This window comes from Cryptomeria japonica, chromosome 7 (assembly GCF_030272615.1).
Source record: "Cryptomeria japonica chromosome 7, Sugi_1.0, whole genome shotgun sequence".
In the NCBI taxonomy this organism is placed as follows: domain Eukaryota; kingdom Viridiplantae; phylum Streptophyta; class Pinopsida; order Cupressales; family Cupressaceae; genus Cryptomeria; species Cryptomeria japonica.
In genome coordinates this window covers 539,117,605-539,132,623 of record NC_081411.1, presented here as the reverse complement: position 1 = coordinate 539,132,623, position 15,019 = coordinate 539,117,605, and the positions used below count along the sequence as shown (strand labels likewise).

Genomic DNA, 15,019 nt, shown 5'->3' with positions numbered 1-15,019 from the left:
ACAACACTAAGGAGTTGTACTCCCAAAGTTCAGCTCCTTTTGATGCAAACAACTTTCAAAAAAATCTGCCTCATTTCTAGTCTCACTTTGTGCTGTTATATATTCCCCATCAATATCTTCTATTAGGGATATATTATTAGGTTGCTTTCTAGCCTGGGACACAACATGAAAGTATTTAGTGTTTCTGCCCCCTGATAAAACCCAATTGTTCCATGCCTTTTGATGCCAATATACTTCTTCTTTCCTTTGTGCCTTCTCATGTTGAAGCAACAACTCCCTGTCCAACTCTAAGAGCACATCTGTTATACCTACATATTGAATTTTTAACAGTATTTTATTCCAAGCCTTCGCTAATTGCATTGTTCTCCTCAAAAGATATTTCCAAATATTTTTATATTCCAGTTCCTCAACTTTTGTTTCAGCATTGTCAACTTCTGGTGTATGCAAAACATAGCTGAACTATGAGGAACACTATTTTCACTCCATTCTTCGACCATCTGATGAAAATTAGGATGCCCTAACCACATGAATTGAATAAAGGTGCCCTCAAGTGTGCTACCTACAATCTCCACCTCTAGCCAGGTAGGATAATGGTCCAACCTTGCCATTGAAAGACTATCAGAAAATGAGGTCCATTCTTTCAATAACCAAGAAGATGACACCAAGAATCTGTACAGCCTTTCAGCTATATATATTTAAGCTTATAAAAGGAGCAATACATCAAACTCTTCCTCCATTGAAATAAGTTTAACCAACACTTTACTCCGGTTCTATAAAATCTTCAATCTACTAGATGCTTCTTGGGAGCTTGTGGCCTCTCCTTGCCATTTATTCTAATCCTTTACTGACATCCTTAAAAAAGTGTCTCATGGGCAATTAGTTTCTTTTAGAATAATTATATCTTGTAAAAGAGTGTTTAGGATTAATTTCCTGAACAATCTTGTCTTGTTAGGGGCATTAATGTCCTTAACATTCCATGATAGACTCCGAAAGAGGTTCCCTCGACCTCCTTTGTGAAATTGATAGAAAATCTACTATCATTGTTTGAGATCCAGCTGTTATTTCCTTATCCATTTCCTCTCTTTAAGCTTTTTAGCTATTTGAGAGTGACCTTCTATACCCTTTTGTATCAATGTAATCCCTCCCATTTCCCCAACTAGATCACACTCTTGCTTCCTCTCCTTTGAAGGATATCCTTACTTTCTTCTTGATTTAAGATGAACTCTTAATCGTGATTCCTTACGAGCACCTACCTTCCCTTTTGTATCAATGTAATCCCTCCTATTTCCCCAACTAGATCACTCTCTTGCTTCCTCTCCTTTGAAGGATACCCTCACTTTCTTCTTGATTTAAGATAAACTCTTAATCATGATTCCATACCAGCACCTACCTTTTCTTTTACTTGCCATTTTGAGTTAACTTTTAACTAAAGTTTAAACATATTTAGTTTTCAGTCTATCACAATAAGAAGCTAAATGCTCAACTTTATGACATATGTAACATCTGAAAGGCACTCTGTAGTCCAACTCCTGTTAAAAAGATCTATTTCCTATCTTTATGTACATGCTTATAGATAAAGGTCAATCCCTGTCCCTACATATTTCAATCCTTGCAAATGTAGTTTTAGATCTATGTAATGTGATTGGTTCTATTTCCTTAAAATTCCAGAAGCTACCAGCTATCATTTTTAAACAGGGTTCGTTGCAAAATTCCAGCAGTAGTTCATAGTGACCTACAATTTTATTCAAACATTTTGAAAGTAAAATATATAGGCTCACTAGAAAAACCTACCTTCCATGCTGAAACCTGAATCTCCAACTGCTGATAAAGCCATTAGGAGAGAAGCACAAAATGTCATTCTAGAAGAGGGAAAATCTTTGCTGCCGTATTCCATTCCAGCATAATTCAATCCTGAATCACCTCCGTTGTTAGCCATTTGTCTTTGTACCTACCTACCACTGCCTGTGACAAAAAAGGTTATGCTTGTCTGTCAACCACAGCTGAATCCAATTTAGTGACACTTTGAAGCGTCATCATCAACTCTTGCTAACTTCTTGAAGCCATTATACTGATCCAGGACCTTACTACCAAAGAGTTTTTCCTCCTGAGAAGGTCCTTTTTCCTTGTGCTGATACAAAGATTCTCCTTTCTCTTGAACAACAATGCCTTCAAAATCATTAGCAATTTTGTTTACCCATTATTAACCATTACTTTGACCTTGTTTCCTCCATTGTGATGCTAAGGGATTCACATATAGTGTCTTTCGGGGAGGTTCCTGCCAACAGTCCTGCCTCTTGAATCCATAATTCTTTCAAAACGACATGTATAATGCTGCCCCTGCATCCTTGATTGATCTATGCTTGCTAGGTGAAGCTATTAATTATTTGTGATGGATGCATTTTAGGTTTTGGGTGGTCTTTGTATTCTTTGGAACCCTTCTTTCCCATTGGTTTCACTAATAGGCGAGACAATTATAATGTTATATTTTGTTTGGAAAAATATCTCCTGACCATGTGATTGATTGTCATTTACTACCTTTCTTTTGCATTTCTTTTAGCCAGATTTTGATCTCCTGAACTGTCTGTGTGCAAAATAGTGAAAAGATCAATGCATGTCTGTTCCAAGAATTTTGTGATTAGAAATCATTTATTCTCACATTGCTTTTTATGTTCTGATAGCTTCGTTTTTTAGCATTTATTGCCACATTTGTTTGGTTATGAAAACTGACAAACTTGATCATATTTTTGAGCCTTTTTCTATTATTGGTCGATACTTGCACTTCACTCCATTCATACACTGTTACTTCAGATGTGTGGTGTGCTTTGTTTGCATTCTTTGAAAAATCCCCTAAATTGTGTTTGTGACACATATAGTATCTTTTTTGTTTTACACATTTGCTGCATAGGTAGTCATTTTTAAAGGTCCTTTGTTTTATGCCATTACAATAGCACTTGTGTTACATTGTGTTAAATCATAGGTATTTCTGGTGCATGGTTTGGTGGAGGGAATTTGTTTCTATATTTTGTAACTCTTTAACGATGTACATTACACTCCAGATGAACATGTTAAGATTGAATATGCAACCATTACAGAGATGATAAACATCAAAAGAGAAAATACCTAATTGACTCTACAGGCTGCTAACCAATCTTCTTTTGTTTCCTATGTAATCTATGATTACATGTTTACACCCAAGTATTGTTTGTACATGTAAAGTTCTGTAATGCCGTCTACGATATTGCTGACATCCAATGCGTATTGTATTAGTTTGCAAATTTTCTAAATGCTGCCTTTTGCAGCTTTTGTTTTCGTGTTATGTGCTTATGGTGCTTTGTAAACTCAGTTGCAAGTAGCTTTTGGCTTCATTATTTTCCTTAACAAAAACACTGTTCTTTTCTTGTGTAATTCATTATTTATCATTTTCAATCGGGGAGGGAATGCATCTTTTCATCTGCAAGAGGAGAGAGGAACTATGGAAATGACATTAGAGCCACCCCATATGTTGGGATAAGTATCTGCAAACTTTAACAAACAACAAGAATAAGGGAAATATTGGAATCATCGAGGCAATTTAAATGAAAGGAGGAGGCCTTTTTGTAAACTGAACTACAAGCTAGAAAACTCTAAATTGTCCCTTGTTAACCCTTAAAGTAGAATGATGCCTGTGGTGCAATGGATAAGTGAATGGATGGTGTAGACACTTAAAATTGTCCTGTCTAATTAAATAAATATTTTATTTATTTAATTATTTTATCCAAAGTCTTCTATTAATTAAATAAATTCTTATTTATTTAATTAATTCATTAATCGTCTTTTAAGCCTTTCTTCATTTAAATAAATACTTTTATTTATTTAAATTGTCCTTTTCCTAAATTAAATAAATATTTATTTATTTAATTGATCACACTTCTTCTATTAATTAAATAAATATTTATTTATTTAATTGATCCCACTTCGTCAATTAATTAAATAAATATTTATTTAATTAATAGAAAAAGTGTGATCAATTAAATAAATAAATGTTTATTTAATTTAGGAAAAAGACAATTTAAATAAATACTTTGAATCTTTGTTTATTTAATTAATTTATTAGCCTTTTCTACCCACCCATGACACATGTCATTCATCTCTTAATTCTTCTCTTACCTACCCCCTTTATCATTTAGTTATTTCCTCTACCTACCCTTTAATCCTAGCCAACCATTTATCCTCCTCACCTTTTAATCTTATCCCTCCATTTTCTAAAGTGTCTTCTATATAAGAGGATACTCTCCCTCATTGTCAACCCTAATAATTGCGTCTAATCAATCCAACTAGCTAATCAATGCGTCTAATCAATCCAACTGCAATCAAGCCATCTTGCGATCAAACTATCAACCACAATCTGTTCTTTGTTGAGCTCTTGTGCACACATAAAATCTGAGAGCAAATATAACAAACAAGATCAATGGAGATAGGACACATTGGAGATTGAAATCCTACTTGACATGTGAATGGTAATATTGTTTTATTTTGTTGATTTACATGATCTTAGGTATCTCTATTGGTATTTGTGAATGTTTCATTGTAGGACTTAGATTGTTTGTGGTTGGATCTTTATGGTTTTACAGTAGTTTATCGTCATCACTTTTCACCATATTGTTAGCAGCAAAGAGGAGGAAGACTGAGAATGGGGGGAGGGGGGTGAATCAATCTTCATTGGATCTACAAACTTAATCACAAAAAAAGATCTGATAAACTGCAACAGTAATAAAGATAAACAAATTAACAACACAACACACAACACCAAGATTTTGATGTGAAAAATTTGGTTAAGGGAAAAACCACGGTGGGAACCTACCCACAGTAAGATGATACTCTGCAGTAGTATGTGAAAATATTACAATGGGGAATGCACATGCATTCAGGCACACTACCTAGAGCTCATTGCTCAAAAGATAATGGCCGAAAAGGCTTACAACCCTCGGGGAAGTCTCACTGACTTACAACAAGATTCAGACTACAATCCGAAAGAAATGAACTGAAGGAATAGCATCTCCAAATGCATGATTACAGTTCCGGTTAAGCATAGTTGTCTTCTCAACAACACCAATCTCCACACAATCACAATACCGAAGGATAAATCACTTGTTCACACATACACCACTCTCTAATAATGCAGACACAACAACGACGACTAAATTATATGAGTATATCACCTATATATACAATTCATCAACCTTGATAATAAGGTCGGCTAAACCTTCAACCCTCAATTACAAAATTACATCACACGATACAAAGATCGACCACCGGACCAATATAATGATATACATGACATAACATGGACCTAATTCAAATTCCCAAACGCTCAACCCCACTAGAAATCTCGCCAAGATCAATCGCAACACGCTACACCACCAGGAAAACTGCATAAGACGAAAATCATCACCGGTTCATAGAAACCATCAAAAACTCGCACAACGATCAATGCAGATCACCAAAACAAATAGGATACGACTAGGAAACACCAAAGCACGTTATAATCAACAGGAACAGCTGCACCAACACCACTTATCAAATCTTCATCGATTAGCAAATGAAGATCAGGAATACAACTAATCAACAACTGTCACGAAGAAAGATAACTTGCGAAGCACCAAATCACGATCCATCTCAAATGAAGATACACAAGACCATTCCAAACAATATCCCAAAATTTTAGCACAATATTTGATCACACCGGAATATACCGGAGGAAAGACTGAACTCTGCAATACATTGATCAGTAAAACAACACTGCAAACCAGATCATAAGATCTTCCCAATCAGCACACACCGGAGCAAATCACAGGAATATGTTGATATCAATGACAACAACATATCCTAGCAGCAATGACCAACAATATCCAACACATATACAGATGGTAGTAATGCAAATTGCAAAATAATGGATTTTGTAATTAGTGTACAAGAAATCACTTTTCTAAAGAGGAAGTAGCCATCACAATAACTTTCACGAGGGATGATGTGCTGATGATATGAGTCCCAGTGAAGAACTTTGCATGAAATGTGTAGAAACTAAATAGAAAGCACAAGAAACGAAACCTTGGTGGCACAAAGGGAATTGTATGATCTAAAAAATTGAAGACCCAGCCACAGCTATCAACGAGATGCAAAATACCTACTGATAAATGCAGCAAAACATGTAAGAGAAACAATGAAACAAGGACTCACTACTGTTTCTTTTGAGAAACTAACCTGCATTGAACGCGGCATTTTAATACCAAATTGATTATGAAGTCTGACCAGAGTCAACTAGACTGTTTTACATGGGACAAGGATGTTAACCTATCTGAGCTGTTTAATCTGAAGCGCTGACTGTGCATGATTTAGTTTTATTACATGTTAGAAATTGCTAATGTTCGAATACAATCTGTGAAACATAGTTGTTTTGCATTTGTTGTTTTCTTATTTAGGTTTCATTGTTCCGTACTTACAGAAATACTGAATATGTACTTATTGTGGGTGGTAAAGAAAATGCACTAGTATTTGGCATTTGCTGATGTGCCTGTCATTGACCAAGACATTGTGTTTTTTGTTTTAGGAATACTTGAATAATCCAGTACAAGTAAAGGTGGGAAAGGTAAGCAGTCCCACAGCAAATGTTTGCCAGACCTTAGAGAAGGTTACTGACGGAGAAAAGGTATGAAGAACTTGTTTTTGAGAAAAATTACATTACATTTCTGCTGTTATACAATGTACCAATCTGCTGGCTTTTGGGAAAGTTATGTTTATATTTTGTGATTGAAGTTCCTGAATAAGCGAATACTGATAAATCTATACAGAGAGATGTTATGCTCATAGAAACTTAAATGCAGCAGAAAGAAAAAAGACATGCTTATGGTATACCAAGATGTTTTATGTCAGGAAACCCTTTTGAGACCAAAATGCAGCCAAAAACAACCATTCACACTACGATAAGATATTTCTCACACTTGTGCTTAACCCATAGTTCCACAAAGTTTCTTGAGGAGGTGACACGAGGATGAGTTTTGGGGATGGGAGGACCACGGGCCTAAGTTTGGGAATGGCAGTGAGGGGTGATGTTGAAACACATATAGTACTTGAAAAAATGGTTATAAAAAGATGTATAGGTATAAGAATTACAAATGAAACTTTGGCAAATTAGTAAAACACAGTGTTACCTGGAAACACATTTCCACCCTTAAGGCACACGTTTTGGAAACATAAACGGGTTTGGGGACGGTGGGATGGCCGGAAATGTTTCCAAGCCGTCCTCAATCCTCAAAAATTTTCGGAAACCGTCCCGGAAACTCGGAAACGGTCAACATTTTTTTTTAGGGACTGTTGACCATCCCCGGGACGGCTGGGGATGCCCAAGCCGTCCCTTGACCGTCCCGGGGACGGATGGCCATTCCCGGCGGTAGACACAATTAAAAACAATTTTTTTTATAAAATTTAGTTTTCATTCCAGTCACTGCGATTTAAAATTTAAGGAAAGCAATTAATTTCTTTTTTAATGAAAATTGCTTATATTAAAAATTGAAGGAATTTCGAATTAAGAAATCAATTAAATTTTTTTTAATGAAAATCGCTGATATTAGGAAAGGGATTAATGTTTATTTTAATTTTTAATAATTAATATCGAAAGAATTTAAGAAAGCAATTAATTTTAAATTTTTTTTTTTACTATCAATATCGTATGAAATATGATATCGATATAATAATATTGATCAGATCTACCTTACAATTCATCAGACAATTTTCTATCAGATTTTTCAACAAAAAGTACATTCTCAGAAATTCATACTATTGCTTACTCCAGCCAGCTTGTAGATTCAATGAAACTCAGATTTGAGCAATCAGCAATGTATCAATTTAATATTTTCACCATACTGACACTTCACCAGTTTGCATACCCCAAAATGCATAACTGTGTAATATTCAGAAAATATATATCTGAGCAATTTTCAGGAACTCAAGGGTAACAGAGATCTGGGCATGATCTACTTAGATTATCATGCTGTGTCACAATGTTATATAAATATATAATTCATGAATATATATATATATATATATATATATATATATATATATATATATATATATATATATATATATATATATATATATATATATATATATATATATATATATATATATATATATATATATATATATATATATATATATATAGCCATCCCCTGCTTTGGAAAAAAAAAAGTCCCGGAAACCCGTTTCCCCATCCCCTCATCCTGGAAACTCGGGGTAACATAGGTAAAACATGAAAACTACTAAATTTTGAAGTGAACATTAGCATTTTAACATTGAACAATGAAAATGTTGAATTTAAAACTTATAATATTTTCAAGATTTCATAATGATGATTACAATGAGTACAATGATGGTTACAAATGTTCAAAATTACAAAATGGAGTGAAGTGAGGTCTCCAATCATTTCTAAACTCCTCATCACTAGAATTGCTGGACTCCTCATGGTCAAGCTCCTCTAAACTAATACCAACCAACCCTATTTGTGTAGCATCCTCATCAATTTGTGCTAGATCTTTTGGCTCTACATCCGACTTTTATATTGGGCCTTCCGTGTCCAAAAGTGTGTTGCGGACAATGAGATGGAAGTTACTATGTATAACCACAAGCTTCTATGCTTGTAGAGGTAAGTCTGTTCCTCTCAAAGGAGTGATGAAGCTATAAGTAGATCAGTTCCTCTTGGCGGCAAAAGAACTAGAAACCTGAGATAACAAATGAATGACTAGAGGGGTAGCTGAAGAAGTCAGTCCATGCATAGTCCACCACAAAATTGGGTCCTTCTTTGCCATAGTTACCCTATCCATCTTGATCTCCTCAGAATAACCCCTAAGAGGCAAATTTTGTCCACTTAGTACAAATGATGCTGGACTTAATAGGATCATACATCTTTTGGATGGCCCTCATGAACCGTGCCTTCATCTCAGCATCTTGTATGGGTGTAGTTATACCAGGCCTTTGCACATACAACATGGGGTCTAATGCATAGGTAGCCATGTGCAAGAGAGTGTTGAGCTTCTCCCATCTCTGATGAATGATTGGCTGATTGTGCTTATTGTAGAATGTTATTGCGGGGTCCTCTCGCATGATAGCTTTCATTTGGTTTAGCATAGAATCATTGCACTCATACACATCTCTAAGGCTAGGTGCATTGGTATCCCCATATCTGATCACTTGGAAGGTTGGAGTAATGATTGAGACAATATATTTTGCATCACCCCAAAAAACGTCACTCTTCACTACATACTAAACCCTTTTCCCTTGCTTTGTCTTAGACTCAGGTCATTGATTCCATCCTGCTGTCATAACTATTAGTTATAATGCCTCTTGCAATTCAAGAATTCACTCCGAGAGAATGAAATATGATGCATATCTAGTCTCAATAGGTGTCAAGAATTCCTTTTTAGAGAAGGTCCTGAAGAGTGCATGTGAAGTGTGGTGGTTGTAGATAAACATCTGCACATCTCTAGCATCATTGATCATTGCTTTGATCCAATCAATCTTTCCCATGTCCTTGAGTGCATTGTTGATGGCATGCACACAACAAGGAGTCCATCAAATATATCTATAAACCACCTCAATTAACTTCCTTACAACTTTGCACACATGGACCGCATCTGTCACTATTTGGACCACATTTTGTGGCCCAACCTCCTCAATAGAAACCTTGAGGATTTGAAACTAAAAATCGACATCCTTGTGATGGCCTAAACAATCAACTGTCTTAGGAAAATATGGCCCCTTTGAACATGCAACCATGATATTGATAAGTGGACAATGCCTAATGTCTATCGACTCATCCATGACTGTACTGCATCCAGTTGTCAGCCAATATTCCTTATTTTCTTCATTATCACATTTATCTTGGAATAGTTGTTATCCAATTGTGGTCCTTAGTTTTATCTCCCCTGGGGGCACATGTGATGGTTTTGCTCTTGCAACCTTCGTCATCACCCCCTTATAATAAGGAGATTAAGCCAAGTTCTGAATCTTATTCTGCTCTGAATTTGCTCCTGTATGGATACATGTTTTCCTTATCATTTTATTCCATCTTTATATCCCCATCTCCAAACGAATGGATACATCCCTTTGAATAGAGATCTCCTTTCATAGAGACATGTCCCTTGTTATGAAATGATTACTGTCTTCATTAATGCTGCCTTCATTAATCTTTATTAGTTGCTACTTTAATGCTAATCATAATTGTTGCTTCTATTGAGTTCTTTCAATCGCACCTTTGATGAATAAATGCGACTTTCAAAAGGGACTACCTTATAGAGGGAGGCGTCCTATTTTATATTTGATACCTTTTTAAAACAATTACTTAATGTAGGCCTCAACTAATGAAGTTGGCCTGTTCACTTAATTCAGTGCTGCCTTTTTTCGTTTGTCTTCTAATATATTTTGCCTTCTAGTATATTTTGTTTGCTAGTGTCTTTTGTCTCCTAGTGTGGCTGAGCGATTTGTCTTATTTGGCAAAAATGTTTTTTTTTTGTTTCCTTTAGGATTCTACGGGAGATGTATGAGAGGTGTTGGCTAAGGGATGTTGATTAATTTCCTTCAAATTGCAGGGACATTACAACATGCTGGTAATGCATAAAATTCAAAGGAGAACTATCAAGGAATCCTTTGTATCTATTCAAGTCTTTTTTGAATAGATCTTGATTTTGACAATGAGAAATGTTCATTGATTGTTAAAATTAACTTAATGTTCGAGAGATCACACAAGGTGACTCTAACTAAGGTGATAGAATTTTCATGGCCCAGCTAGGAGTCGAACCTAGGATCTCCCATTTGCTGCTGGTGTGCTTTATCATTGAGCTACTGGCTTTCTGAGTGACCGGTCCATCTTTGGTTCAGGTGTGGCTCATTGTCCAACAACCCCCCTTGAGCCACACTATAGGTGCTTAGAGATCCTAGCTTGCCCTGGCTCTGTTGACTTGGGCTTTTATACCATATTATTAGAAAGAATAGAACACTATATCATCCTATTAGATATGAAGGTAATGATTACAAAGACATTCATCTCTCTATAGAGTCCAGAGATGAAATGGATAGACATGACACAACAAAGATTCTAAAAAGAAATAAGATTAGACCCCTCAAGTCATTACGATTACTGTAATACATAGATAAGCTTTCCCTTCCAATATAAGGAATTTATTTGGCTGGGAAACAATGAATCATGAAACATTTGGACAAGGTATATCTCCATAGGATTACATCAAAATTCCCTACAATGATGTTATTCGTAATAGCTGGTGAATGAGATGGCTGTTAGTTTTTGTTAGTTAGAGTGGAATATATTATTAAATCCCTCATCTGTGTATATATTTTGATTGACAAATCCCTCTTATGTGGTATCCTCTGGCTTGGATACAATGATCAAGGGGGCTCTCTTCCATCAAATTCACCTAAGACTTGGGGGTACACCATATCCAGACTTGGATTTGGTAGTTTATCCATTTCAAACACTGAAGACATTCATGAATATTAACATGCAACATATTGCTTGGTGTCTTGGGCTTACCTTTTCACTATGAAAACCCTGACGATAAACTGCTTAAGTTCATTCTATTTGATGCAAATCCCTTATTTATTAATAATAGTTGGTTGCTTCGCTTCAGTGCCTATTGACTCTCTGAGCAATGTTTTGTTTATTTTTGTTATTCAGATTGACCGTCTATTAGCTTTACTTGTGGAGGAGTCATCCCAAGCAGAAAAGTCTGGACAACCTCAACCGTTGACCATTGTTTTTGTTGAACGGAAGGTAAACATCATTTTATTATGCCCTTTTGATACATAACATTACTATCTGAATCTATTATTGCTTGTTTTGAAAATATTTTAATGTCATTCTTCCCATTTTAGACTAGGTGTGATGAAGTTACAGATGCCTTAGTAGCACAAGACCTACATGCGGTTTCTTTGCATGGTGGTCGTAGCCAAGGGGATAGAGAAGCTGCTCTGCGTGAATTTCGCAATGGCACTACAAATATTCTAGTAAGTTTTGACTTGTGGTTTATTATTAATCTGTATGCTTGAATACTCATTTCTTATGTTTGAAGAACCAAAAATGACAATTCATATGCTTTACTTTCATACATGTTTATGGAGGTTCTAATGGTTGTATTTGCTTTGTTAATAAAATTTCCAGGTTGCTACAGATGTGGCCTCACGAGGCCTGGATGTGACTGGTGTTGCACACGTAGTTAATCTGGATCTTCCAAAGGTTTGTTTTAGTATTATTTAATTGTTTCATTAATATTAAACGGTCTAGGAGTTTGGAGATTACTGATGTGCTGTCAGTTTTGTATTGAGCTTTGTATGCAATTTGATTTTCTATTTTCTCAGGCTATGGAGGATTATGTACATCGCATTGGTAGAACAGGCCGTGCTGGGACTACAGGACGGGCAACTTCTTTATACACAGATCGTGATATGGTATGACACATGGGTGGGGGAAAGAGAGGGTGTGATCTGGCTAGTTATAGGATTTACCACTTTCTGTTTTCAGATTTATTCCGTAACTACACATCTGATATTTTTAGATGAAATATTGCAGTTTCTGGTTGCTCAGATTCGAAAAGCAATATCAGATGCAGAAGCAGGGAACTCCATGGCATTTGCCACTGGAAAGGTTTGATTTCCTTGTACTGTGGATGCTGAATACTTCTAAGGAGAAGAGATTTCTGTATACTGTGGATGTTTTCTCTTTATCTGATCCATCTTGTGTTCTTTTATCCCTTTATCTGCATTCATTGAGCTTTATCTTCTCTGGTTGCTCATTTGTGACTTTTCTTCATATATGATTTTTATTGAGTGCTGGCTAGTTAATTAGAACGAACTTCAATGGTTCATGATAAATTTTCTACTTGGCAAAACTCTTGAAGGCTGCAAGGAGAAAGGAAAGAGAACAGGCAGCAGCATTCCGCGATGGAAGAGTTGGTCCTGCAGGTATGGGTTTAGTTGGAGCAACCACCATTCGTGTGGAAGACAAATACAAGTACATGTTGGCACAAGCAAATCTTAAGCAAGAAGGTGCTGCAGATAATGCCTGGGATGACTAATTGTGTCATCTTATATTGTTTGCATTACCCTGAAGCATGGAGAATTTGAAGGTTCAAATCCATCCTGCCTAGTTAACTCCTATTTAGGAGCTTTACAAAGTTATTTTGAGCGCTTCCTGTCAGTTCTCAGTTTGGGGTGCCCTGGGTTGCCCTTGTTCTTGCTCCAATTTCGAGTGCTAAATTGGTCTTACAGTATTTGGATGGTAATGTGCTGAAATAGCATTGTAAAATTTGTTTAGGTTACAATATTTCTTATATGTCATTCAATAACCAGGGAAGCTTTCTGCAATTAAGCATTTCAAGTACTGATCATGAAATTTCTTTCAGCCCTTAACTAATGTTTATAGCTATTTTCTAGACTTAAAGCTCTGGCTGATAGAGAGTTCTATACCCTTGATACAATAATTGTTTACCATTGTTAAGTCATGGTCCGTTAGTTTACTAATCTAGGCCTGGTGCTGGTTGCAGTTTTATGGTGTAGGTGGCCTAATTTGGGATTAGGTTGAACGTGTTAGTAACTTGATTATTGTATCATACACATGGCTCTCACCTTACCTTAACTGGTTATGGTTGGAAATTTATTATTTTCAGCTTTTTGACTAAGTTATATAGTGAAAAATGAGATTTTGGAACGAAGGCTTAACCAAGTAAGCTTCTTTTGGGGTGAATCTTAAATATTTATCATTTATCTTTTAGGCTGTGTATATGCAAACTGTAATGTTTCAGGCGTCCTTTTTCTCTTTCTTTATCTATTTTAAAATGATGAATTATATCTTTGGATGCTAATGCCAGGAACTCTAATATCTTATTGTGGGTGAAATCTGTCATCGGAAGAATATCATTTAAGATTCTACTTTTAAATATGGATTTAACATAACATTAGGACCTGTTTTTAGTTTTAGCTTTTTATCGTTGGCATGATAGATGGGTTGGCCCTACTAGTGGATCAGACTTTGCTTTTCATACAAAATCAGGATGTAGATGTATTTTTCGTGCAATTATAAACATGGTACATAAGTGTTCTATAAACAAGGATTCTGGAATTCATCGTTTTTTATTATTCATTTACAGGAAACAAATGGCATATACAGTCAGTTCGTGTATGTTGATGTTCTAGTAAAAACCCTGTTGCTAAAATAGTTCAGCTAACACATTAAAATTGTGTCTAATTTCAATTTTTTTTTGCCACAGATGATGTGAGACTGTACGAAGAGAATAAAATCAAAATGAAAATGCCCCCTAAAAATGGTCAATAACCTCTGAAAAGAAAATAAGAATGCAGCTAGTGTTCAACCAAAATAATTCAAAAGAAACAAGGGTGGGTGTCATGGTGCAATGGTGAAATTTGCGTGCCCATGCCATTTCCCAATTTTGTGCTAATTTTGAGGAGCGTGTTTTGATACATAGCCGTGTACACAAATGACATAATTTTGTTTAATGTCGGGTACTTCGCACAATGCTATCCACCAACCTATTTATAAATGATCCTCTGTACATACAATTCATCAACATGCACATGTGTAGACACCCTTAAATGATCACCTTATCCACTTGAATATCACATCATTGCTTGCACCCATTTCTATGTACATGCTATTCAACAAGATTTAATCCTTTATTTTTTTTTCAGGATTAGCTTGCAGTCACAAATTGCCCTTTGTATTGAACTTCTTAATTTAAAATTCAGATTTGATATGCATCCCACCTTTATCATACATGCCTAGGCTTGATTGAACACATTTTTGTAGGTAATGAGGAAGGCAAAATACTTCTTAAGGGAGCTCAGCGGTTGCAAAATGGGACGAATAATGAAGCATAAGTGCAAGTAGCTTTGCTTGCGGTAGAAATGACTAATAACTTGAAGGTTTCGAAGGTACATTTGGAAGGGGATTCACAAG

At 35.7% G+C, this 15,019-nt stretch overlaps 1 protein-coding gene across 1 annotated transcript in view; it reads left to right on the top strand.

Annotated features, from left to right (window-relative positions):
• Positions 1-13,753, top strand: part of LOC131031167 (ATP-dependent RNA helicase DBP2) — a 71,122-nt gene extending 57,369 nt beyond the window's left edge. The window contains exons 8-14 of the mRNA XM_057962211.2: positions 6,587-6,685; positions 11,726-11,821; positions 11,923-12,054; positions 12,209-12,283; positions 12,406-12,495; positions 12,617-12,691; positions 12,945-13,753. Coding sequence (XP_057818194.2) covers positions 6,587-6,685; positions 11,726-11,821; positions 11,923-12,054; positions 12,209-12,283; positions 12,406-12,495; positions 12,617-12,691; positions 12,945-13,121 — 744 coding nt within the window. The 3' untranslated portion in view covers positions 13,122-13,753. The remainder of the gene's footprint in view (positions 1-6,586; positions 6,686-11,725; positions 11,822-11,922; positions 12,055-12,208; positions 12,284-12,405; positions 12,496-12,616; positions 12,692-12,944) is intronic.
• Positions 13,754-15,019: the final 1,266 nt, after the last annotated feature.